At 37.2% G+C, this 27,483-nt stretch overlaps 2 protein-coding genes across 3 annotated transcripts; one reads left to right on the forward strand and one right to left on the reverse strand.

Moving 5' to 3' along the window:
- Nucleotides 1–643: 643 nt before the first annotated feature.
- Nucleotides 644–9,790, forward strand: LOC109086766 (septin-5-like). 2 transcript variants are annotated; one of them, XM_042711138.1, is made up of 13 exons: nucleotides 644–954; nucleotides 1,095–1,102; nucleotides 2,396–2,701; nucleotides 2,818–2,914; nucleotides 3,003–3,089; nucleotides 3,879–4,002; nucleotides 4,177–4,311; nucleotides 4,866–4,983; nucleotides 5,177–5,278; nucleotides 5,365–5,461; nucleotides 7,526–7,688; nucleotides 7,835–7,934; nucleotides 9,455–9,790. In XM_042711138.1, the coding sequence occupies exons 1-13, from the start codon at nucleotides 897–899 to the stop codon at nucleotides 9,512–9,514; spliced, it is 1,455 nt and encodes a 484-aa protein (XP_042567072.1). In that variant the 5' UTR covers nucleotides 644–896; the 3' UTR covers nucleotides 9,515–9,790. The 2 variants fall into 2 exon arrangements, with proteins under 2 accessions (XP_042567072.1, XP_042567073.1); XM_042711139.1 differs by lacking the exon at nucleotides 1,095–1,102.
- LOC109086765 (max-binding protein MNT-like) lies at nucleotides 9,765–27,370 on the reverse strand. The gene is made up of 6 exons (XM_042711137.1): nucleotides 27,080–27,370; nucleotides 22,318–22,984; nucleotides 20,304–20,345; nucleotides 19,312–19,423; nucleotides 13,079–13,271; nucleotides 9,765–12,450 (listed from the first exon to the last, which is right to left on the reverse strand). The coding sequence occupies exons 1-6, from the start codon at nucleotides 27,150–27,152 to the stop codon at nucleotides 11,771–11,773; spliced, it is 1,767 nt and encodes a 588-aa protein (XP_042567071.1). The 5' UTR covers nucleotides 27,153–27,370; the 3' UTR covers nucleotides 9,765–11,770.
- Nucleotides 27,371–27,483: the final 113 nt, after the last annotated feature.

Here is a 27,483-nt window from a genome sequence, read left to right on the forward strand (position 1 = left end):
ATCTGGCTCATCTGAGGTGGCACAGTGGCCTCTGTCTGACAGACTGTAGTTTTGGGGACATCAACACTACAGTGACCTCACATTCCCATCGTGGACTATAGCTCTGCATTCAATTCTGTCATCCTCTGCAAAGTGACCACAAAACTCCACCAGCTAGGCCTGATCCCACTGCTCTACAACTGGATACAAGATTTCCTGACAGAGTGCCCTGAGACTGGGCCCCTGCACATCCTCCACCATAGCTCTGGGCACAGGTACATGGGTGTGTGCTCAGTCCCATCCTCTACTCTTTCTTAACCCACGACTGTGTGCCTCCATCTGACACCAACACCATAGTAAAGTTTGCATTGACACTGACTGACTTTATGGGGCTGATCATGGACGAATCAGCATACAGAGAGGAGATAGGCTACACAACTTAGAGGCAGGTGTGCTTGAGGAATTATTATTTTTATTACAAAATAATTAATTATTATTTTACTTAGCCTAAATGTTAAGTATTTCATTTGTATTCATATTTTAAACGCAATATAATTAAACACAACCCGACAAACGAACACCATGACGCTAACCAAAGCATCTTCTTCAGGCTGGCGTCGGCATCTATTCGACCAATCAAAGACTTGTTTATAAGCGCGACGCAACTAAAACGCTCCCGGAACACTGCAAGTGAACGCGACGCACAGCTCTCACTGATTGCACTGAGTTGTCAGATTGGACAGTTAGCCGCGTGGGTTGTGCCTGCTTTCATCCGTATGTACCTAACATTTAGAGGGTCAGGAAAGTTGCGTTAATAGTGCGGAGATTAACTCCACATATAAACTCCGCATAGAGGAAGAGATATTTAGAAAAACACCCCAAGCATTGACCAGTGGATGTGAGCTCCGTCTGGTAACATGGAGCACCTGTCTTCGACCACCAACCGGTTCGTGAATGCGATGTACAGGCAGCGCGGTAAGGTTTTTAATTTTTTTTAATAAACATTTTCTAAATTATGGATTTGCAAATGTAGGTTAATACAGCTGACCAATTCGATATTAATTCTGAAACTCTCTCTCTCTCTCTCTCTGTTTTCACACTTTCATTGGCACCAGATCCTGAGGTATGGATGTATAACAGTTTATCTCCTCATTTAAGATAGAAATGTAGTAACAAAACAGTCAAACTGTGCCAGCGTGACCCCACTTCTCCAGCATCTTACTGGAGATCAGAGTATTAGTGTGCGGTATTAATGTGTCTGGACTAATGAGCAGTGACAGGCTGAATGCAGGTCACGTTGATGCACAGAGATTAAGCGACTTCCTGTGTTGAATCTGTACTGTATAGGGACTGTACTACTGTATAGCTGTAATGCTTTTTGTTTCAGCATCTGTAACTAGCTAATTAGAGTGCTCAAACTTTTATACAAAGTACCCACATTTGTTACTACAAAAAGCACCACTTCAAACCTCTGCAAGAATATCACAGCCCCTATAAACTGATGTCAAATACATGGAGTGCCTTTGTTACAATCTACCCCGATGCATAGATTGTAACACATGCTGGTGTAGGTTGTAACAATTTGAAAAAAGAAGCAAAAAAAGCAGCCACACCATGCAATATGCAATATAAAAACAGATTTATTGAAACAATCTAAAAGAACAATACAAAACCATGTCTCACTTTCTTGACAACATTAAAGTTCTCAGTTGTAAAGGGATGCTAAGATGTTACAATTTACCCAACCCCTGTCATCCAGTGTTTAGCTGGCTGTATTAGCATAATGGTTTGATAGTAGTAGTTTATAAATGCATCACATTTTGCCTGAGAATCCACAATTTATTTTTTTTAATGTAAGTTATATGATTTTATCTGCAACAGTTTAAGTACTAAACAAAATATAGCTTTGGTAAAAAAATAAATAAAAAATAAAAGTACGTTCTTGCCTAAAAAATCTTTTTTTTTTCTTTATGAATCAGCAAGTTCAAGTTTAAGTAAGCACAACTGGCAAATTTTTTACTCGCATGTAAATGCTCTTAACTTGAAATTTTTAAGTAAGCCCAAAAACATTCTGGGAAATAGAAATCCCAGCCCAGTTTCAGTTAAATTTAAGTTTGTCTAAATTAAAAGAAACAAGTTAATTAAACTCAAAACAATGAAACAATTCAGATTACTTAAAAAGCGTTTGTTTCATGAACTTAAATAAAAAATATAGTTCTAAATATTCATAAATGTTCATTTGTTTGAACTAATTTATTTAAGTTTGCCCTTATCAGATACAGTAGAAAAGATCTGTAGCTACTTCTGTTACTTCGCGACCTTAACTGTTCAAGATTATTATTTAATATAGTTAATATATGGTGTTATTAAATTTCTAAAACCTGAAACTAAAGTAATTTGTGTTCAATATCTGCAGCTGTCTAGTTTAGCAATAGAAGACTGTGAGGATGCTGAATTGGCCTATACCATGAGAGACCTGCCCCCTAGAGCTGGTCATAGCTTCCCTGGATGCGAGATGCCCATGATGGAGAGGGAGCCAGATGGCAGCACTCGCCCTCATACTCCAGGGACACCCACTTTCACACGGTCGATGAACAGAAGTCTCCTGGGCTCTGAGACGGAGTTCCCCCGCCGTGGGCCGCTCAGCTCCATGAGCTCTCTGGATTCTCCCCTGAGCCCCTCTCGTCCTTGGGGCAGATTTGACCCCTATGACTCTGCTGAGGTAATGTCAGTGCTGTGTATGATGCATAATTTTGACTCAGCCTGTTTGATTGCTTGTTCTGGACCTGTTTTCGTAAATCCTTTTTTTGAAATCACATCACCATCTGAGACTTTTAGGATCAAGATAAGGAGTATGTTGGATTTGCAACGCTGCCTAACCAAGTGCACAGGAAATCTGTGAAAAAGGGGTTCGCCTTTACTCTTATGGTGGCAGGTGAGATCTTCAGATGCTGTGTGTCATAGACGACACAAAGTAAAAATAATATTTGATGTCCAACAAAATTTTCTTTTGATCCATCCAGGGGAGTCGGGTTTAGGGAAATCTACACTAGTCAACAGTCTCTTCCTCACAGATCTTTACAAAGACAGGAAGATGCTGAATGCTGAAGGTAAGAGAGAGTCATTATCATTAACTAATTCAAAAACAATAAAAAAATTACTTGGAATGAGCATTTACTGAAATAATCTTTAATCTTTTAATCTTTAAAATAAATTTATTTCAGCTAGTTTTCAGTACAGCATAATAAAAGTTGAAGTACCGAAATAACTAAAACTAAAAAAGTGAAGAAATATAAAAATAAAAAAGTACTGTAAATGACTAAAACTTTAACTAATATTAAAATGAAAACAGAAAATATCAAATTAAATTCTAATTAAAAATATTACCAAAAACTATAATAGTATATCAATGATACTAATATAACACTGGTAAGAGCAATATTCTTCTATAAAACAATCTTTGTATGAATAAGCATCAAGCATCATGTAGTTTAGTCAATCACAACACACATTTTTTGTTAAATCTAATAACATATTCAAGAATATGTTAAAAATGCATTTCATAAATACAGTGGCATAAATAAACCATGAAACATACTTTTAATTTCTGAATAAAAATTATATTTGATAAAATATTAAAAATATTTGGAAAAACTTCCCTTGACTAAATCAAAGTCATGTGGTGCAACCAATATGGAGGGAAAAACAGGTCTGTAGGTCTCTTTTTATTATTATCATTATTTCTCGATGGTTACACCACAAGACATTTTTAAAGTCATTAACTTTTCTTGAAAATGGTATACATTTTCAAAAAAACATGAACTGAAATATTACATAAGAAAAAATCTTGTGTGCCAATTTTTTAGATATCTTTATTGTTCTTCATTGACCCATTTCAGAGCGGATCTCACAGACAGTGGAAATTACAAAACACACTGTGGCTATAGAGGAGAAAGGAGTCAAACTGAAGCTCACCATTGTGGATACGCCGGGATTCGGTGATGCTATCAACAACACAGAGAGGTGGAACTGGAATGTGAATTATAAGAAAATCATTTCTCTCAGAATAAATGTTTTCTATGTCATATTGTCTCTCAAATACTAACAATGATATTTGTTTTTGTAAAAAAGTAACTATATCAAATACTGTTGCTCACTTTCAGTTTTGTGACCTCAATGTTATGTTAATTATAATAGCTGGAGGGCAGTTGTGGACTACATTGACCAGCAGTTTGAGCAATACTTTCGTGACGAAAGTGGCCTCAACCGTAAAAACATTCAGGACAACCGTGTGCACTGCTGCCTCTACTTCATCTCACCTTTTGGCCATGGGTAACACTCCCTGACAAAACAAATACAAGTGCTTTTCATTTACAAGTAGTGGTTAGTATTTCACCCAGGAGTGGGTTTCCTGAAAGCATTGTTAGCCAACTATGGACGCAAGTTTGGTCATTAATCAATGATTCTGTTTTTTTTTTTTTTTGAAACTGTAGTTCCAGAGAAGAGTCGCAAACAGCATCACAAAGTTGTATGGTTAGAGCTACAGCTCTTAACCTCTGATTAGAAGCATAGTTTGTGGTTAATACAACTCAGTTCAGTTTCAGTTATCAGCATCATCTGAAAAAGAATAGTTAGTCCTAAAAATCTATTCTCATGTTCTATTTTGAAATTGTGAATTTGTGTTGCTTTCTTCCCAAATATTGGCATCAGCATTGCTTGTTGTAAACCCCATATCGATCAAAGACTATTTGAGATTAAATCAGTTTAATGATAAAAAATGTTTTTACTTAAAAAAAAAAAAAAAAAAAATTACAGTGGCATTTTGTTCTGGAAATGTACCTCAGGAATTATGGGAGTGACTCTTTTTTCCCCCCTCTTTTTTTCAGTCTCAGACCGATGGATGTGGAGCTCATGAAGATGCTACATGAGAAGGTCAACATAGTGCCTGTGCTGGCCAAAGCAGATAGTCTCACTCCACTGGAAATCAGAAAAATGAAAATGAAGGTGTGTATGCCATGTATAAAATGTGTATATTTATTTTTTTAATAAATTTTGTGTTTGTGTTTTTTTGTATTTTTATTTTTTTTTTGATATGTTTTGAAATCTTTTTTAAATGACAAATATTTAATATTATTTTTAATAAAAAGTCATAATTTCTATTAATATCACAGTCACCATGGGTTTGTTCTCTCTTTAGATTCGTGAGGAGATTGAGAGATTCGACATCAACATCTACCAGTTCCCTGAATGTGATTCAGATGAAGATGAGGAGTTCAAACTTCAGCATCAGGAACTGAAGGTGACCTGCCCAGCTCCGTATTTACATCAAAATTACCATAGAAGTGACTAAACTGAAATGAAACTCAAATTCCTTCTTTGTTACAGGACAGTGTTCCTTTTACAGTAATTGGCAGTAATGTCCAAGTTGAAAGCCAGGGCAGTCGTTTCAGAGGCCGTCAGTACCCCTGGGGTGTGGTGGAAGGTACTTAAACTGTCGTAGTGGTGTTGCGTACATAATCTTTTATTTGTACACAGACAATGAAATAAGTTTTTTCTGCAAAAACAGTCATTTATGCAGTAACAATCTGTACTGTATGTTCTCTGGATACATACAGTCCACTCATGTTAAGTGATATGTACTATGTAGCAAATCTCAACTGCTTGAATATTATATATTATCAGCCAGTGATATAATAGAAGTTGGATATATATTATGTCCTACTTCATCTGCATACATACAGTATGCACATGTAAAGCACTGTATAATATATAGCAAATCTCGGCTCCATGATTATGTCATTGCCAAATGTGAACTTTATTATCTTTTTTTTTGTTTACTTTATCTGCATAAATACAATGTTATAAATACAATAAATGTTTTTTTTTTTTATTTGCAACAAAAATGTAACTTAATTATCATTGGATACATAGACAGTTGGAATTAAAGTTTCATATTTAGTTACATCCCGTTTTATCAGCATACATTCTGTACAGTAGTGATGAGAGAAAAAAAAGTTTTTCAAAGCTTTTAATCAAATGAACCAATTACTTCGCAAAAGGATTCACGCTGGTGATGCCTGCTGGTCAAAACTGTGTAAATGCAACAAAATCTCCAAACATGCATAAAAACAGCAAACGGCAAATTAGCTAACCATCCATTAAATTACCATGAAATATTAAGTGTCTGTATGTGTTCTTTTATCAATTATCAGGGCTTGTTTTTGTTTGTTCTATGGCTGGCTCAGATATACTGGCCTTTAAGAGACTATTAACTACTATTACTCCTTTAAATTATACAAATGCCTCATTAAAATGTTTACAAATTCATAAAACTGAAATGAAATCAGGTAAAAATATAGACATTCATTCAATGGTTCACTACTGAGAAGTGATCTCAGTGATCTCACGTGATTCATGGGTTCACAGAGCTCGCCCCTAGTGGTGAACCATTGAAATGTCGAAACATTTTTGTTTAATGTTTTGTTTAATGTTTTGTTTCGAAACAGCCTTGTTTACTGAAATCACGTGACTTTGGCAGTATGATATGCACTCCGAACCAAGTGTGGCACACAAGTGCTGAAAAGTGAAGCTGAAACGTTTTCATCGCCCCCAGGTGGGTGGACATAATATAGGTCATAAACCCCACCCTCTCCATGTAATCTAATGGAACGTGAGACAAATAATTAAAACACACTTCAAATAATTTTTTTTCAAAATATATATATTTTTAAGTAACTTTTATCATGTTGATAAGTTCAAGTGTTCATTTTTTAAATAAGTTTGGTTTTAGTTAGTTATTTGATGCTATACAAACGGGAGTGTGACGTCATGATTGATAGCTTCTCCAAGAGAACTGAGGCGACAACAGACTTTTTTCGGGATCTTCAGGAGGAGAATGGAACTATAATTTTACATTTCTACATTTACTGCAATCAGCAGACATCAAAATTGGAGCAGTCCAGCTCCTTAAAAAAGGTTCAGGGGCGTGTGCTTGTGATTGACTCTGTGGGAGTGTGGGCGGGACCTTGATATCTCGGCTCCACCTTGTTCACTACTGTGCAGACTCGGATCAATAAATCAGCACTGGGACGCTGGCGGCTTCACTTTTCTTCAATGGTAGAGAGTGAAGGTGCATCGTTAATATTTTTTTACAGTCTATGCTCCAAACCAATGATTCAAAACAAAAGATTCATAAAGGTTTTGAAGCTTCATGAAGCAGTATTTTGAAAGTGCCCATCACTACTGTACAGTACATTCATGTAAAGTGATATATACAGTATAGTAAATCTCAGCTGCTTGATTTTTTTATTGCAAAATGTAACTATATTATTGCCTAGCCCTCTATACAGTTGCATATATAAATATGTCCAACTTTATCAGCATACATTCACGTAGGGTGATCTGCTATATACAATATAGCATATCTCAACTGCTTGATTGCTTGAATCGTTGCTATTATGAACATGATTTTCTGTAATTTTGCTTTGAAACAATGTGTATTGTGTAAAGCACTATACAAATAAATTTGTTGACTCGACTCTTGCAGTGGAGAACCCTGTTCACTCCGACTTCCTGAAGCTGAGGAACATGTTGGTGCGCACACACATGCAAGACCTGAAGGATGTGACACGGGAAACACATTACGAGAATTACCGCGCTCAGTGCATCCAGAATATGACTCGCATGGTGGTCAGGGAGAGGAAACGCAGGTCAGAGGATAAACTGACATCATCAGATGATCATATCAGACTATATTCTGCAGTGCAAATTAATGGTGTGCTTCTTGATCATCATGTGTCATCACTGACCTTCCTGTGTGGTTAATGTTACGGTTTCATTGGTTGTTTTCATCCAGTCTGTGTAACCGGCTAAGAGACAGCGCCTCAGACCTTCCTGTGCCTCTGATGCCTGTGGACAGTGAGACTGAGCGCCTTATTTGGGAGAAAGATGAAGAGGTAATACAGTTTTCTTTTTTTATATAATTTTAATTAGACCATATAATGTCTTCATTCTCTTCAGAATGGATTCAGTACATATTTGGAATGGATACTAACTTACCATTCACACCATACTAACTACTTTTTTTTTTATTTTTATATTAAGTGAAAGAGTAGGTATTTACCACAGTTGTCACATGACCTGGGCTCCAGAAATATCATATTAAAATACTACTATTATTATATCTGCCATATTAAAATATGGCAGAAGTAAGAAAGAATGTATGGTGCCCCACACGTGACATGACAAAAAAAAATAATAAAAAAAATTGTCAATTCATTTTATTCATTCTCTTGTTTAATCGTTGGCTGTGTTGTTGTAATGCATTCCCTTGTCTTAATTTAACTGAAACAAGGGGAAAATTGTACAATGTGGGAACGAAAATTTGCGTCACTCTGTAAAGCCGCCTTTCCACGATCTCCAACGAATGACAAGCGACAGACCAGAAGTCATTAATTTAGAATGGAGAGTAGTGCGGGAGCTGTGTGGAGTTCTGATCATATGCGTAAAATTCGGATCCGATATGAGCTTTGGATGCGTTCAAATATTTGAACTTCTGTGGCTAGACCGCATACGACCGGCCGACCGGATGCAATGTGTTCTATTAAAAACTATGAGCTTAAGGTTAGAATTACCAATATTTTGTTCACTTTAACATTATTCTTTAAACACTATTTCTGTAAAATGGTGCTTTAGAATAATTATGGCAGAAATAATTATTTCATAATTATTAAATCATTATTTACGTGGATTAGCCCCATAAAACCTACTGTTTTTATTTTGGGGGTCATTTGATTTGTGACGATGCATTCATACATTAATTATATTTATTCAAATTATTAAGTTTCCCATGATGAATATGCCGTGGTAACGGTTGCTGCACGACCAGTTTGAAAGTTCAGTGCGACTGCCACTAGGGGGTGTCCGAATGTCGTATGCAGCGGAAAGGTGGCTTACGAGTGGAACGCTAGTATGCCACTTCAAATTCAGACGTCATCATGTTAAGTAGCATCCAGTTATGAATCTAGAAAATAATTTTGCATTATTACATTTATTTTGCATTTTCAGTTAATTTTTGTATGAAAATGCATTTTTGACAGTGTGATCCAATTAAAAGTGTTCGTGTGGCTCAGTGGTAGAACATTGTGTTAGCAGCGCAGAAGGTTGTGGGTTCAATTCCCAGGGAACACGTTAGGTCAAAAAATGTTAGCCTGAATGCATTGTAAGTCGCTTTGGATTAAAGCGTCTGCTAAAAATGCATAAATGTAAAAAAATAAAAAAGGCTAAATGTAAATTATTAATTTGTATTTTAAATTTGAGTTTTGTTGATTCTTCAGTCCGGTTTGCACACTGTGTACAGTATGTATGCTGCAACAATAGTTGGATTAGAATGTTAGCATATTTCAATAAATAAGTCTCTAAGTCTCTCCTAATATTGTTATTATTATTTAATTTTTTTTTCCCTTTCCTTCTGCAGTTGCGGCGAATGCAGGAAGTTCTGGAAAGGATTCAGGAACAGATGTGTCATGGACATTAATACAGACTAATCAACTAATTTAAATATGTTTACGATAGAAATATGGATTGAAATGTCAAAGCTTTAAGCTGCAGGAAATTGCGGTGAATATAACATTAACAGTAAAATGTATGCATCTTGTGAACGTAGGTGTTTGAAGGAATGCGTCCTTTTTGAAAAGGTATGGAATACATCTACATAAATACTGTAATATTTTAGATTTAATGTAAATGTGACTGTTGTGATACACAAGAAATAATAACAATACAACTTGACTAGTAAATGTCATAAGATTTATTATGAATCGTCAATATGTTTTTTTTTTGTAGTAATCTAGCATATTTTAATAAGTTTTATTACTATTTCAGTTAAACATGGTGGACAATTCGATCTTAATGCAGCCCAGAATGTACAGGCGATATATAACTTAAACTTTCTCCATAGGGAAAATGCACAGTTTTTCATATATTTATATATAATATCAATGTAGAATGAGGTCTAACGGTCCCGCCCACATCATACAGTATGATACATGGTCCCAAAAAATGAAATAAGGGGAGGGATTAACATTTAAACAAACAAACAAAAACTGCAATCTACATGCAAAACCAGGCATCAGTATAATTCTAAAATACATAAACATATATGTGAATGCGTGCATATACCTCACATATATACATACATCCATACACATATATAAAAAAAATAAAAAACAAAACATACTAATAAATTTCACAAAGGTTAGGCTATTTTGTTTGTTTGTTTTTTTAACTGAATGTGAAGCACAGCATGTATTATTCCATCTCCACATCCCTAAAAAAGGAAAACAGGAAGTCAAACAGAAAATCCAAACCTCGATTTTGGGGGGTTTGCAGCAGGAAGAGGACGTTAAGAGCAGGAATCACAGTGTTCCATTTGAAAGTGACAGTATAAAGCAATAATGTGGTGTACCTAACCATCGACAGCAAACTATTATGTTTACATATGGAAACGGTCAGATGGCTGACTTTGTGCAGGTTCAATCAAGCGAGTGCATTGAGAATGACAGGCCGAGTTTAAAAGAAGCACTGCTATTGGCAAAGGGGCCTTTTGTCTTGATGTCAACAAAACAGCCTGTTTTAACCTCCTAAAATACTTATAAACGAGTGCCTACCTCACGACAATTTACACAATCACACATAATAATGAAAATTGCTGAGCGGCAATGAACGTAAAATGGACACAACAGCACCGACCTACACTGGACAAGGGCACGCGCTTTTAGACACCATGAACACGAAAAAGATTTTCATTTACGTTGACGTATTTTCTAAGACTTCATTCGACGTATTTCATCGTGTTGCTACGAGAACATTGCTAACTGCTGTTTTGAAGAAACGGAAATGCCGACACCGCAGCGCCCTGTCACACGCCGTACGTAACGTTTTTAATTATTTGTTAGGTTAAATATCTGAGCACTTGCTGTACGTTATGAATGATTTAATGTTCTTTCAAATTCATGTCTTTCTCAGATGCTGAATTGTACATTAGTTGAGTTTCCTTACAACCCATTCACCTCGACACTTTTAAGACTGTGAGTTTCTTGATTGCCAACAGATGCCCGTGACTGCAGGTCAAGTCACGGCAGTATTCAACAATGTTGTTGCATTGCGTAAGCAGCAGGTGGCGCCACTGAGCTTGAATTGGGGCTTAGGCACTTATATTTACTCTTAAGTACAAAGACACTTTGAGTAACCTGATCTGTCTGAAGTCTGAATGTACCTGTTTTTAAGTTAAAAGCCCCGTTTGAAGAGTTTTAAATGCCCCTAAAAATAGTTCCACAGTAAACGTTTTTTTTTCTGCATGCTTTCCATACTGAGCTTTAAGCACTAATTTTTGATTAATGGAGATTTTTTTGGTGAATGAATGTAAAGCGTGAGAAAATTTGCATACAGAAAAAAGGATATGAGGGAAAGAGAAGAAAGAATTGATTTGTTTTAGCACTCCACGCTCACATTACTAAAGACTGACCAATGTCTTCGAATTTAGTTAAGCAAATGCTTACATGAATTTCTTTCCAGCGCTAGACCCGCAAAAGACACGCAAGCCCCTTCTACAAGAAAAAGAGGATACACTCCGATCCTGATGAGGTCCCGGCCTGTAGGAGCGACAGTAGTGAATTTCTGAACGAGACCTAGTCGTCCTTTTAGAAATGAGCTCTTCATCTTTAGTCTCTCTTGCTCTCACTTTGTGAGACCTCCTTTCATGGAAGTCTTTTTGTGCAGCCTATCTTTTCTCTCAGGCCAGCTTTAGTGTGCTGACGGGAAAAGGAGGAACAGTTACCATAGTCACCGGATTGAGCACCGTCTGGCCCACCAGCCCGGTGTGATGGTGAGCGACCACGGCCGTTGGCTTTCCCACCATGGTGGCCTGCTGGCCTGTAACTGGCGTGCCGTTAATTTGGGCGTGAGTGTGCGGGTGGTGCGCCAACGTGTGTGTGATGTGCCCCACCACCGCCGGCTGCGAGACGGCTACCGACTGTGGGTAAATGGCAGCGGGTAGGTGGGCCACGGGATGCACAGTGATGTGTCCGATAGGCTGGCCGCAACTAGAGGGCGCAATATGCGCCAGATGTTTAGGCCCAGCTGGGATGACGTGGTTGACAGCTTGGATGACGGACGCATGGGATACTGAGGCGTGCGTGATGACTGTTGGCTGAGGAGGGGAAACGAGGTGGGAAGGGGGCGCAGGGGCGATGGCTTGAGGGGTGACCACTGTGGGCTGGGGTTGACTGGGTGGAGCGGAGGGTGGTGTGGTGGGTTTGTGTTGTATGGAGATGTGTGTAGGGAGAATGGAGGGTGGAGGCATGGCAGCGCGGGGCTCTGATGATGCTGGTGCAGACGGTTTGGCCACAGAAGACGAGGGTGGGGAGGAGAGGATGTCATCATCTACGTCTTGGTCAAAGTTGTCTTCACCCTCTGGAAAGAGAGGAAATGATTCATGGTAATTAGATTTTATGTTGTTTCATACCCCTTATACACATTACAACTAATCATATCAGGGGGAAAAAAATGATGTTTGATGTAATATGAAATCATACTGTAAGTTTTAGAAGGGAAAATAGCCTATTTAATTGTACACCACAAAAAACTAAGAAATAACATTTCTGGTTTAAGAAACCTCAAGAAAAAAAAAAATCATAATAAAATCAGGTCTGGTACAAAAAAATCTTAATTTAATAAATAAAATTCTATTTTTTTTTTATAAAATACATTTAAAAATGATTGTGAAATATTATTAGAATTTAACAATGGTTTTCTTTTTAATATATTTTAAAATGCTATTTATTTCTGTCATGGAAAAGCTACATATTCAGCAGCAATTACTTCAGTCTTCAGTGTCACATCCTTCAGAAATCATCCTAATATGCTGATTTACTGCTTAAGAAACATTCTTATGAATAGCTGAATAGTTGTGCTGCTTAATATTTTTGTGGAAACTGATTTTTCTTCTTCTCAGGATTATTAAGTAAACAAGTATTAATTTCCTACCAAAATCATATATATATATACACACACCACTTATATTCACAAATATGTGCTGTACCTGATGCTGTTGATGTGGAGACCTGATCATCTTCCGGTTGGACAGTTTGTCGGAGTATCCTGTCGATCTCCATGATGTCTATACACTGGCTCAACTCATTCTTCAGCTCGGCGAGTCTTTGCTGAGTGGCGATCTTCTCCCGTGCCAAGCGCTCCATCTCATGCTCGTACTCCTTTTCTTTCCGCTTCAAAGTCTGCACGAAATATGATACATTACTCTTTGTATCATCTGCACTTCAACACACACATGAATCACCACAATTAACTGATGTCTAAGCTTGAGAATACACATTTGCTGTAAAGTCTCTACTTCATGTTTATGTATAACAACAAATAACTACTTGCAGATAAAAGAACAAGGTCAAAAACATCTTCCAAAACCTGTACGGGAGACTCAACGCACAATTAATTAACATAGTTGATGTTGCTAAGCTAAATGCTGCAACACTCAAGTATTCTCCTCATTCAAAACAAAAATGAATTTAAAAAAATGCATTCATCTATACTCATCACATGACATGAAGCCTCTATTCATCAGCCAAATAAAAGCTCTTTGATTTTAAATTTTGAGATCACATTAGTAGTCAAATACTATTTTTTTCTCAGTATTCCAACTACTTTCAGTTATGTTTACTGGTGGATTTATTAAATCTTGGCTCAGAGCCAACAGTGCTTTAATGCTTGAGTCTTGCATTTATTAATTTGTCATATTTGAAAGTAAGTGCAATGTTTAACATTTAAATAAACCACCATTATTTGGTTATATCTGATGTGTTATCTTATTTAACCGTAATTATGACGTATGACTCAATAGTAATGCCAGAGCCTGACTTGGTAAATTTCCCTCTCCACTTCCTGTTTAGTGATGGATCAATGTTCCCTTAGTCCTTTATCCGCTTGCAGTGCTCTTCGAACTGAACCTGTTCACTCCCTTCAGACTGGAATCTCACTAAAGATGTGAAGTCCACTTTGCAGGGAACTTCAGTCTAATGGAACACATCTTAAGAGTCAATATAACTCCAACATGAACATACAGATATAACTGAGTTCACCTTTTTAAAAGAGAGCAACAGTTTGAAGTCATAAGGAGTGGGATGAAAAGAAGGAATGTGGCAGACACACAGGCAAATGCTTTGACCCACTTTTTGTGTCAGCTGACGTCACAAGACGTCAAACTAGGCTAATAGGAACAAACTGTTTAGACATTTAAACCCTTGAAGAGGAGCAGTTATGTCCGTCCACATTCAAGAAATGCGAGTAAGAGAGAGGCTGGCCGTGGGAGAGCGGAACTGCTTTGTGACAGAATGTTTAACATATGTGCTCATCCAATTTTATGAAACAAACTGTCCACAAAGCAAAGCAGTTCACACACCCAACCCCATCTGTCAAAGCCTCGAGCATGTGACGGCTCTGACAAACTCTCATCAGTCAGTTTTCTCCTCAGTCCCTCCCTCACCTATGCTCTGCCAAAGAAACTGTGAGACAACCCCGGCGTTTTGGCTCCTCATCCGCAGCAGTCCTGTAGATTCACAGAGGATGCAGTGTACAGTAGAACAAAATGTTTCTGAGTGCTGAAGAATAGAAAGCAGCGAAGCAGTGAGCGTGCACGAAGATAGAGCACAGAGGTGGAGGGTGTTTTTTGTGCGTGTCTGGGATTATATAACCCACTGATACAGTATTAAGGGAATATGAATGTGACTGGTGCAGTAGGTTGAGAGTGCAGGCAGAGAGAGAGAGTCTGTCCTATTGAAGCCTGATCCAGGATTAGTCAGATTGGACTGTCTGGCCCTAAACCCCCTTCACACAGCGGGGTACACACACACACACACACACACACACACACACACACACACACACATAAACACACTTCACACAGCAGGTAAACACTAGTAACACATACAAGCAAACACATACTGTTTTATAGATGGATGTTAAAGAAAAAGCCTTTTTTTTTTTTATTGTATTAAAACATCATACATTTTGAAAAAACAGTTTACTCTTCAGAAATGAACCTTCAACTGATTATATTAGGCTTAAATAGAAAGTTATTTTAACATTGATATAAAATTACACAAACACTTGCTATGCACTAAATGTAGGGATGCACAGATATTAAAACTCTGGCTGATACACTGATAATTTTTTTTTTAATTGGTATGTTATTTTAAAATTGCTTGCTATGCACTAAATGTGATTTTTTTTTTTTTTAAGATTTTTGGAAATAATTCCCTTATGTTGTTCACCTAGGCTGCATTTGTTTGTTCAAAAAAAACAAACTTTTTTGTAACTTTTTTATTTTATGTATTACAATTTTGTAACATTTTTTATTTTATATATTAAAATAGATTTAAAAAGAGTTTTTAAAACATTTTTTCCAGATGTTTTTATGAATAGAAAAGTTAAAAAGAACATTTTAAATATAAACATTTTGTAACTTTATAAATGGCTTTACTGTTCCTTTTTATCAATTTAATGCAACCTTGCTGAATATGTTTGATATATTGATAAATACTATTATTTTAATTTTATTTTTATTTAATTTTTCTTTGATTATGATTTGTTAATGTTTAATAATATTTAATGTTTGTCTAGTGTTTGATATACTGCAAAACAGAAAAAAAAAAAAAAAATATATATATATATATATATATATATATATATATATATTAGAATGCCTTGAAAACTGCATTTTGGACTTTGGTCTAATTGTTAAATGACTGTTAAAACCTTGTAAAGTTTCACATGAACATGAAAGTGTTTTGTGAACTTAATACAGAGATGCTACTTTAGAAGCAAAATGCACGCTAAATAAGTCAAGTACAAAGATTTCAAACTAGAATGACAACAAGACTTCCCGACACAGTGTCATCATAGTCCTTGGAAACATGACACTTCAGCTAGTGATAAAGCAGTCATGATATTACTGAAACATCAACCCCAGCCGTCAGCTCAAATCCTAATGTGTGTATAAAACCTGTGCTGACTGACCCCAGGACAGTTTTGAACCCACTCCATCTTTTGTGTGTAACCGACTAGACAATGACATCCCTACCGACTAGATATCAGGTCCCATTGGATATCGCCATGGCAACAGCTGGTACCCGCTATGGTCTCCTTGGCAACAGAGCAGGGAAGTAGCAACGTGGTGATGAGGAGAAGGTGTAATAGAGAGGCAAGGGTTAATGCGATTGGCTCACATCGACCTCCAGTCCGATGGCCCTCGCACTCCCTCCCCCGTATCATGTCTTCGTGCCCCGCTACCTTTGTGATTAAAAACACTCCTCACCTGCTCCCAGCATCCCTGCTCTTTCATGTTCATCTTTATCAAATGTAGTTTGAACAAGAGAGCAATCAAGTAACACTGCATTCGAACATCCAAATTCCAAACAATGAAATAATGCTGCAAAAATGTGTGACTGATTCGTATAATCAGCTATTAAACATCCGATATTATTATTTTTTTACTGTCTTTTAGTTGCAAAGTCTTTTGACTATCTTGTCAATAGATAATGCACATCTTTTGTTTTTTAAATATTTTACATGAAAAAGAGTGATTGAATTTGAGTAAATAAATTATTAATTGGTCAATTTGAACTTATTGAGTAATTAGCAGGAGCATTAGTTCCTCATATAAACTCTACAATCTACTGACGGCCTTCCCTTTTGCAAAAGAAGTGCACTCAATTGTACTGAATGTGTACTTGTACTGTACTTCAAAAAAACATACTATAATATATTAATGACATAAATGGCAATATAAGTGTACTTAAAGAGAGTTTCAATACTGTTTTTTAACATTTAATTACTTTTAAAAAGTGCACTTTGTAGTCATGTCAAATTAATAATTTTACTTTAAAAGTATATTTTATATAATTGTTTTAATAATCTTTTGTTGTGCTTTAAAGCAGTACACTTATTTTGAGATGTCAAATAACAAACTAAAGCACATAAAAACTTGATTTATAATTTAACTGAAGTGTGCTGAATTATAAAATAATTTATTATTTATTTTCAAGAAATTTCAAGTTTATATATATATTTTAATGTACTAAATTTCAACATCATTACAAATACGTAATTAAAACTATATGTAGATATGACATTCAAGTTTCAGCAGAAATGACATTAAGGTATATTGTAGTTTAGCATAAAAGCTGTCAGTAAACTTTAACCATATTTCAAAGACTTTTAAAAGATTTTAGTTAAGTAACTGCATTCAGTATAAATTTAAACTAAGTGTCCGAAAACATTTAATTCATTTTGCACTTAAATATTCTTATAAAGTACATTATTTCCTAAGTACTCTTTTAAAAATATGCAAAATGTTAAATTTTATTTTAAAAGTTTTTTATTCATTTTGCACTTAAATATTCTTATAAAGTACATTATTTCCTGAGTAAATACTGAGAAGATAAGTGTTCATTTGATTTCAGCAATTTTTGTATGTCTCAGTCATTATTTAGTTTGATTATATGTATAGAAGCATTTTATTATATCAGCCACCAAAAGAAAAAGTCATGTATTGGTTGACCATTAGAGTAAATAATGTGTAATGAAATATCAACATTAGAACTGGCTCCTAAAAAAAAAAAAACTTAAGACAACCATAAACCAACACTGCTGATGCATCACTGCAGCTGTGAACTGATCATGTAACTCATAATATGTAACTCGTAACTGATAAAGAAACTAAAACTCAATCTACAGACAGAGGGACCCCCTGCCGTTCACTGACCACCAGCTCTGTTTGCTGTGGTCTCCTTGGTAACAACGATTCACATGACTACGGCCCAGAAAAGACAAAAAACAAGCATGCAAGGCTACCGACTTGAACAATGTAGCGTAACCTACTTTTACACAAGCGTGCCAAACAGCACGCATCATGTACTGCAACAGCTATTCAAGATGCATTGTTTGACTTTAAACAGCTTCAGTCTGTATTTGTGTGTCTGGTGTGTGCACGCTGAGGGAGAGAGGGAGGGGAGGAGTCGGAGGACTAGCACAGAACAGAAGCTGACGTCACCGGGCTCACGCTTGCCATGTGCTCATGCCTCACGTGGATGCGGGAGCAGGCTGAAAGCGGGCGAGGGAGGGGTGAGAGCTCGAGCACAGCGCATGCAGCAGAGATCGCGCTAGCCATGTGCTCATGCCTCACGTGGACACTCCAGAACTGCGCTCTCAGAAGAGAGTGTAGCGTGCGAGCGGGCGGCCCTGATTTCATAGCTTGTGTATATGTCTTTCATAAACAGGTCACCTCTCCGCCCACACTATTATACTAATTGTTGCGGCTACGGTCTGCAAATTAAATGATCGACCGTGACCTTGCCGCTTTTATGTCAGTGTTAATGTTCTGATCCGGGTAAACTCATATGAACTTTAACAGCTTAAACATATCGACCACCACATTATCCTAAATTCATTTTAATTAATTTTCTGAATTAATTAATCCTAAATGTGAAAAATGTTATGGAATTAAAATAAATCAAGGTTTTCGCTCAAATAGCCATTTTTAACATTAGCTGTTTAACATCAAGCAAAGAAAACCCAGATGGTTAGAGAAACAGCCAAGAGGATAAAAATAAAGTACACCTCTTATTGGTAAGAAAAGAACAGGAGAAGAGGGTAAGGAAAAGATATAATGAGCGCACACTGAGAAGAATTCGACTCAGGATGTTTTGGCAGATGCATGTGACAATTCTGCCAGTAGAGTATGTGTGGAGAAGTGTATGTGGGTGGGAGGGTGAGAACGAGACAATAAGGAGAAAAGAGCTACAAATCCCCATCTTGTGACTTATTCCTCAACACATTTTCCATTGTTATTAATTATTACCATACAATAATATCCTTTAGGAATAAATTCTGTTAGAATTATCATTTATGAATTCATGTTGGCATTTAACTAATATAGTTCAGAGGAAAAACATTCCCAATCAGAACGCCATCCTCACATTCAAACATTAACTTTTACAAGCAGACGTAACAGTCCACACCAGTTATACTACAAATGGAATTAGGATAGATGTGTGTTTCTAGGTGAATCTCAAAAAAACATGTCTGGGTTATTAAACATTTAACTTCAGAAATCAAAGGAGCATTCTTAAATTGTCCCCAATATAGGCTTTTTTTATATGCAAAATATGTTGATTATATTATTACAATATTATTTATTTTAGAAGCTTCTATTGGATGAACATCAAATGCTCGTTTCATAGCACTTCTATCCAATCCCATTACCTGGATGTAGCGTAGAGCACTTCTTAAGACACTCAGATTGGAAGTTTTCTTTTCATCCACATTAGGAACGTTCCTCTTGAGGGTCTCAAAACATTCTTTCAGATGTGCTCGTCTGTGACAGAAAGAAAAGCACTGATCGTTCCGTTTCTTATGTTTTGTGCAAAGCAAGTAAAAGTTTTAACAGATGTTTAGGCAAAGCATTTTGGTGGTGGAAGTAACAGCAATGAAGTCAAATGGCAACTGCTTTGTAATATCATATTTGTTACTGTGGTTACTAGTAGGGCAAAGACCTTCAAGTCAGTAAAAACAAATAGCGCACTAATTGCAAAGCGACAAGGGTTAATGTGTCTGTGATCAGTCCAGCAACCATACAACTTACATTAAAGGGATACTCCACCCCAAATTGAAAATTTTGTCATTAATCACTTACCCCCATGTAGTTCCAAACCCGTAAAAACTCCGTTCGTCACAAGGATATGCTGTTTTATTTCAAATCAAAGCCAAATACACGTAGAAATAGCGCATCCTTGTGGCGCGGATGACACAGAAGAGCATACACAGCATTCGGTGATATGGAGAGACACAGAGGAGACTGTTGACAAAGGAATTATTGAATAAAGTTGTTATTTTTGTTTTCTTCGCTTACAAAAAGTGTTCCCGTTGCTTCATATAACCCAGATTGCACGTCTGATGGCAGATGGGAGTATTCTGATGACGACTTTCATACCTTTTATGGACCTTGACACTGTTTTTTACTTGGCATTCTATGGGACAGCCTCAAGCCTCCAGGTTTTCATCCAAAATATCTTAAATTGTGTTCCGAAGATGAACAGAGCTTTTACGCGTTTGGAACGACATGGGGGTAAGTGATTAATGACAAAATTTTGATTTTGGGGTGGAGTATCCCTTTAAGGCTGCTCAATGACTTTATATGCTCAGCTTCTGTTTGTCAAAATAAATAAACACAAAAATGTAAACAGAAGTTAACCCACCTGTTCTTTTCCAGCTTGTTGTGAACTTCTCGAGTTCCAGCCCTGCGGGAAAAATATTGAATATGTTTCTAGGTCATATGTAAACTTTCACAAATCAACCCATTACATTTTATATCATGGTCTCTTGCAAATATGCATGATTAAAATAAGTAGTTCACTGAAAAAAATCTAATTAAATATTGTCATTGCTCACTCTCGTGTTATTTCAAAGATTTTTTTCTTGTAGGGAACACAAAAGGAAAGATTTTTCATGCAACTCTTACACAAACAATGACACCAAACACTGAGAAGGGGTTGTCAAGCTCTGAAAAAACAAAATATTAAAAATGATGCAATAAATATTGCATAAAGAAACTCTAAGTTTGCTGTGCTAGGGCTGCACAATTCATTCAAAAATTTTAATAACTAAAATGTTAAACTAATTAATAATATAAAAATAAAGTATACATTTATGTCTATTTATTTATCTATTTTCAAATGTAAATCCATCATGCTTTTATTTTGGCGGAAAACCACAGAGAGCCCTGAAAGCATCTCTTTTGTTGACAACAGCCAGTTTTTATGCACTTATGCACTTCTTTGGAAAAATGTTTGGTGCATGGTGCGTTCTCAAATGCATGTTATAAGCAATGCAAACTCTGTGAACCAAGCGTCTCTGAAACACTAAAAACACTGGATCATGAGCTGCTCGCAAGTAAAAGAACACAGCGCCACACTTCATTCTGAAACATGCAGCACATATATGTTCTGATATTAAATCGCACTAAGCCATATTGTGATTTCAGTTTTGTTTCGGTGAATAGTTCATTCTAAATGCCAACTTTCAAAACTCAATCAACTTTAAACTTAATAAGCCCCGATCGGTGACAAGATATAGATGTCTCAACTTGTCTTGATTATCCATATTTTAAAATATATAAATGATATTTAATGCTGCAACAAGTTCTCAGCAAATATTCTCACATGTCATATTTTATTTTGTGTTTCAAATAGAATAATTTCATGTGTGTTTAGAACAGTGTTTCCCAACCTTTTTTTTTTAGCCACGGCACAGTTTTGATAAGAAAATAAATCAATGTTTTGTCCATCATTAGAACGGGTGAATCTGAGGCAGTGAATAATAATTCCTTACATTTATATAGCGCTTTTCTGGCCACTCAAAGAGCTTTACACAGAAGGGGGGGGTCTCCTTATCCACCACCAGTGACTGCATCGCATTACGTTTTCCTCAACTTACAGATTATAAAGTTTATTGTAGCTGTATGGGTGCTCAGTTTTTGTTTTTGAATACATCTGGCCAAAATCTCATGATATAAAAGATGAAGCGCTGTGCACAGGATATATAGGCTAAAACAGTGTATTAGCTACACCAAGACAGCAAATGCTAAGACTCTTCTCCACTCTTCAAACACACAAAATACATTAACTTTTATAGACATAGTGTTTCTTGAGTAAAGAAAATCCTGTACTTATTCAAACATCAGTTCTTTATTTACCCTTGCATTAGCTTATGAGCAGAGATCTGTCTCTAGACTGACTGGAGGGGGGGTGGAGTTATGAGGTTTCTGTGACAGCTTGATGATCCAATGGCTTTACGAGGTTTAGTCACAAGCTCTTCTGAATGCTTTTCATTGGTTAATTATTTGCAAAACAGACGTAAAGATGACCAATAGCACTGATTTAAAATAATAACAAAATAGAGATAGAAAGTTCTGATAATTTTCCTAGCACACCTGACCCCCGTGTCATGGCACACTAGTATACCGCAGCACAGTGGTTGGGAAACACTGGTTTAGAACGACTTGAGGATGAGTATATCAGAAATCACTCATTTAGTTTGCAACCTACAAACACACACAGCATGACCCGAGGGGCAGCGTTATTTCTCATCATGGGTCACTGTACAGGACAGCAGCCTACTTTTTAAAAATTGCAATCTCGTAACAAAACAGCCAACCCAGTTTCAAGCGAGCGTCCTACAGTTTAATCTCCTCTGCCACAAAACACGGCTCACCCTCCAGGTCTCCTTTTGCCATCCAGGTTGCGCAGCTCTTCCACAACAGCTCCGTTAGGCCTGGGTGGTTGGCCTGCCTGACCCTGGGCTGGTGCGGGCTGAGGTTGGGCTAGTGCTGGCTGGGGTAGAAGGGCGTGTTGCTGTGGTGGATGCTGGGCTGTGATGATGGGGGCTGGATATGGTTGCAGCAGCGCCTGCGTCTGTTGCAGCTGCGGCTGCTGCTTGGGACTGTTATTCGATGGAGGCAAGCTGGTAGCTTCTGCTTTTATGTGTGCGATCAAGTGATGATGTTGCTGCTGCTGCTGTGGAGGGGAATGGGCATCCTTGCCATTAGGGCTGAGAAGGGGGACTGCTGGTGGGGACAGGGCTGTGGCCAAGGATGTGACCACTGGCATAGAGGAGGCTGTGTGAAGGGACGAAGCAGTCTGAATGGGAGGGGCCGCAGGGTTGGCAGCGACCACCGGGATAGGAATGACAGCTATGGAAACAGGTGGTGGGAGGGGAGGGGGCGGGACCGGAGGGTGGTGCTGGTGGTGGCGGTGTGACTCGAGCCGCATGTCGTCGACCCAGGTCACATGGTTAACTTGGACAGACTGGATAATGGGGGTAGAGAGCTTCTGCTCAGCCTCACGGGACAGCAGGGCCTTCTCTCGCCGCTCCTCCTCCTCTGTAGAAAACAAAAAGATCAAAATTATTATGCACAAAGAAAGACAAAATGAAGGCTAAAACTTGGATATACTATTTGAGAATAATACACTGTATATTTAATTATGTAAACTTTGGGATGTTGTATAAAAATGCTGTACGGAAACACCAAAATGTGAATACATATTCCAGAATGTGCAAGAAAAAAAGTTTTACACGCATTTAATTCTGCATAAAGTACTGGAAACACATTTACAGAATTAAATCCTAGATGATCACTAAAAAATTAATTCAGTCACGACTTGTTGCTTTTTCCCTTAAGAACTGTCTGAAGATTGTGCAAACAAAAATGCTCTGACATTCTAAACCACAATTCATTACATTTAATAAAAAGCCTACAGCTTCTGTTTCCATTTATATTTTGCAGTTTCCTTAGAAGTCCTTTTGTTCTCTTGAACACATGGGATGGAAACGCTGCTTGATCCACAAATAGTTTTGTGGTATTTTGATTTGTTGCATAAATTAAATTTGCAGCTTGAATGGAAACTGTTATTATTTTTTTGACTCTCACTGGAGATTCTAATTAGAAAGAAACAGAAACGCAGCTTGATCCGCACATAGTTTTTGTGGTATTCTAATTTGTTTGCCTAAATTAAATTTGCAGCTTGAATGGAAACTGTTTTTTTTGTTGTTTTTTTGGCTCTCACTGGAGATTCTGATTTCTTGCCATAATTCACAGCTTGAATGGAAACAATTAAGGCCCCAATATACTTAAAGCAAAATCAAAGAACAAACTGGTGTGACGTCATTTTGAACAAAATCAAGCAAAAACTAAATTAGAGTTGCCAGGAGTTCGAAATAGCTTGCCAAAGCAAACTTTATTCACTTTATTCGCCAGGCTTATAGGTGATTATTGGCCAATTTCAGCTTTTTCCAATTACCAAAATGCCTTTGTGTCTGTTAAAAAATCTACGAGACCCATGCTGATAGATCAAAAACTATTTCTAATTTTCAGTGATTTGAGTAAATATATTGGGTGAAAAACTTCAACACAAAATTGCTGAAATTAAAGAAAATCTCATTTGATGTGATCAAATGTATTGTGTCGTTTTTAATTGCCCACCCATTGAAAAAAAAACTTTTGTCATTAATAATGTAAAAGACTGCTTATCTGCAATAATCACTGACTGTCATAATATAAAAAAAATGTTTTTCTCCAGGTCTCATCTTGCAGTCATTAATTTTTAGAAATATATTTGATGAAATTCACATTCATCTTACCCTGATGTAGTTGCCTGATTCATTAATAGCTTGAAATAAATGCTAACAGCACAAATTTCAAAGGGCGATTTACCATTTATTTCCCAGATATATGGCATAGCTCTGTGTGTAAAAAAACCATTTGTGAAAGAAGAGCAAACTAAACTACAGCTATAACTAATGAATATCAGCAGCAATACTACAGATTAATACCAATTTATAGATCAGTAATGGAACTAATTAGTGCTTGTCCAGGCTCTGACTAAGAAGCGCTCTTGGCTGTGAAGTGTAAATTATTAATGAGAAGCTGCAGACTAATAGAGTAATTGAATACATTAAGACAGTGTGTGAAATTCATATAACAGGGCTCAAAACCTGTGGTGTATAGCTACAGTTTTCAATTTAAAAAAGAAAAGCCAATGTAGGGAGCAGTAAATCATGACTCCATGTCCAAATTAGGGTGGGGTGTGAGCTATAGCTGTCCAGGATGGTCTGTCTCTTTAAGAGAGAAGCCCCAGTAAGAGTCTTGCCTAGTCTCCAGCTCTACACTGACGTCACACAGCAGTCTGCACGAAAAGCCAAGAGCTGGCGTGGGGAATCTGAGACCGGGCCGTACCATCTACAGACTAAAATGCTCCCCGCCATTCAACGATTTCCATGATTGATGGACAGATCTATTGTTTAGCCCGTCAATCCATATTCAGTTCCATCTGAGTTGTGACTTCAGATCAATGTTTGAATTTTAATACAAGGGGGAGAGGAATTTTGGCTGCTGTCCAAAGTGTCTTTGAGTCAAAACTGTAATTTGCACCGCAAGACATTCCTGTGCAGGAGAAACTGCATCTTGCGAATGTGAGCACGCCGCAGACAAAGAGGTGACCTGATGCAAAGTGTTCCTACACAGTTCATTCAAACCACAACATGCTGGAATCTTCCTGCATCAGCGGGAAGAATGATATTGATTGTGAAACACGTTCTCAGAAGTCTTCAAAATGAAAGAATGCTGAGATCAATATTTTCAGTCCTTGCATAATATCCATTACATAACAGAAGATAAATACAGACCGAAATGCCGTTTCTCTTGAAATATAAAACATGCGTACAAAGAAATGAATAGCGTGTTAGGAATGGAATCACAAACACTAATGTGTCATTGTGCAAACACAACACGGCCAGGCTAATAAGTTCTGAACAGCTTATGAGAGTGCCATCTATTGCTCTCTGTAAACAAAATCTTGAGATTTACTCAGGACACAGATAGGATATACTATGGTGGTCCGAAGGCTTTAAGAGTGTGCATTATGAACATGGCACTACGTAAATGGGACAAAATAAACTTCTAAAGGAACCTTCCAAAATTACATTGCATTTTCACAGGCTATTGTGGAAATCACAACCAAATATTCTGAAACAAACTAGACCAGAACAGCGCAAAGAGGCTTTGTATCAACTACAATGAACTGTACTTGCATAAAAATCATTGACAATAATTCATTTTGAACAATAAAATCAAATGCAAACATGACATTTAATTTAACAACAAACTTATCAAACTAACAGTAAGTGAAAGCTTAACTAGGTTTGATGGTATAAAGACTCGAAAGGAAATTCTCTTTGTTGTTATACCATATAAATGTAGGGTAGCATTCTCATCTTCTTTAACATAAGCCTCACAAAGAGTTTTTCATACAGCACATTTGAGCTTACATGTAATTTTATAGATCTATACAAGGTCAAAGAATGTGTAAGTGTATGCAAAGTTTGCATATTTCAATAGTCTTTAAAGAGAAGGACCTTGCAGAGATGTTCTAAAATATGCCAACTGTACTTATTGTTCTACAGCCTTTTTAACTGTATGCCAAAAAATTAAACAGTCTCCAAAAGAGTAAATCAGTATGTCAGGCTTTTACTTGAGAGATGAATGAAAAATGCACATTATATAACTTCTGCATTGAGGGAGGGTGGCGTTGCCCTATTTTCTTCCAAGTTGTGACCTGGGATAGAGGGAGAGGGGAGTTGGTCTCTGGCGCGCACGTGGTTGAAGAGGACGGACTTTCAGCACGCGGTATTTGCTGTGGGCGTGGCTTTACTGACACGTCACCTCGAGAATGAAACGAAACCACCCCCCGTCCCCCGTTAAACATTACATTGTCTGTTTTAAGGAATCTCGGCGTATAGAAGATCCGAAAACAAACAAAAAAGAGATTAAGCAGCTAATAACGAAGAAGTATGATGGAAAAAGTAGGCTGGTCTTGAAAGTCATAAGTGAGATAACCACTATGTCATTATGTAAAAAAAAAAAAAACCTTGCCACCGCCCAACGGATAGGAAACACGACGTTTGCTACTTTTAGCCAACCAGTTTATAAATTAATTGGTGGGTAAAAACTGTTGTTACAATTTTAAGAATTCTACCCAGCCAATATGAATGCAAAAACGTGTAACTTAATGTGTCTGACAAAAAATACGACGCGCCATATACTAGGATCTGTCGGGGTAAATGCACCCACCCACCGCTGCGCTACTGAGAGAGTATAGTAGCACACTAAATATAGCATGGATTTAACCCGGAAATCGAGTGAGCGAAATATGCCCTAGTCACGAAGACTGCACCCTACAAACAGTGCAAACCCTTGGACATTACACTGAGACAAAGAGCTCTTGTTCGCAATGCTTACAATAAAAAGCTGATTTGCAACTTTTTTTTCTTTTTAAATAAAATATAACTGTAGTTATTTATCTTGAAGTGTGCCGGTATGCAAATACAATTTGCTGGGTTAAATCCCAAATCAGTTCATACATATCTAATTTATCCTGTAGATCTATGCAATCACCCAGTCCCCCCCGCCCCGCCTTACCACGTGTAATCTGTTGTTGCTGGGCTTGCCACTCCAAATACCTGGCCGCTTCCAATAGAGTATCGATACTCATTTTGAACACCGATACAATACGTTCCCGTTAAAAATGTATGCAAGCCCCCGATACAGATATATGTGGTGGGTTAAATCACAGTATAATCCACTGGCTTCCAAAGACAGTCATAAGACATCCAGGGCGCTCCCGAAATTCATCAGAAACACATTACTTCTCTGGCAACAAGATGGCGATTGGAGTAACAGAAAATACAAGTCGAAAGGCATTCCGTTCAAGGTCCGCCCTCGCCGGAGCGACTCCTCCCTCATACTACAGTGATTAAAAAGGAGGGCAGAACACGCTGTCACCCTTAGGAATCTATACCGAGCGTAATCTCACAAATGAGATC

This window comes from Cyprinus carpio, chromosome A21 (genome assembly GCF_018340385.1).
Source record: "Cyprinus carpio isolate SPL01 chromosome A21, ASM1834038v1, whole genome shotgun sequence".
Lineage (NCBI taxonomy): Eukaryota > Metazoa > Chordata > Actinopteri > Cypriniformes > Cyprinidae > Cyprinus > Cyprinus carpio.

What these genes read in the sequence shown, in the direction of transcription:
- LOC109086766 (XM_042711138.1), top strand. Translation starts at nt 897, where the DNA reads ATGGAGCACCTGTCTTCGACCACCAACCGGTTCGTGAATGCGATGTAC. An exon ending in GCTATCAACAACACAGAGAG is followed by an intron (nt 4,003 to 4,176) that starts GTGGAACTGGAA and finishes TAATTATAATAG; the next exon opens with CTGGAGGGCAGTTGTGGACT. An exon ending in TTTGGGAGAAAGATGAAGAG is followed by an intron (nt 7,935 to 9,454) that starts GTAATACAGTTT and finishes TTCCTTCTGCAG; the next exon opens with TTGCGGCGAATGCAGGAAGT.
- LOC109086765 (XM_042711137.1), bottom strand. Translation starts at nt 27,152, where the DNA reads ATGAGTATCGATACTCTATTGGAAGCGGCCAGGTATTTGGAGTGGCAA. An exon ending in GGCAAAAGGAGACCTGGAGG is followed by an intron (nt 20,346 to 22,317) that starts GTGAGCCGTGTT and finishes TTTTTCCCGCAG; the next exon opens with GGCTGGAACTCGAGAAGTTC. An exon ending in GTGCTCTACGCTACATCCAG is followed by an intron (nt 13,272 to 19,311) that starts GTAATGGGATTG and finishes TATTTCGTGCAG; the next exon opens with ACTTTGAAGCGGAAAGAAAA.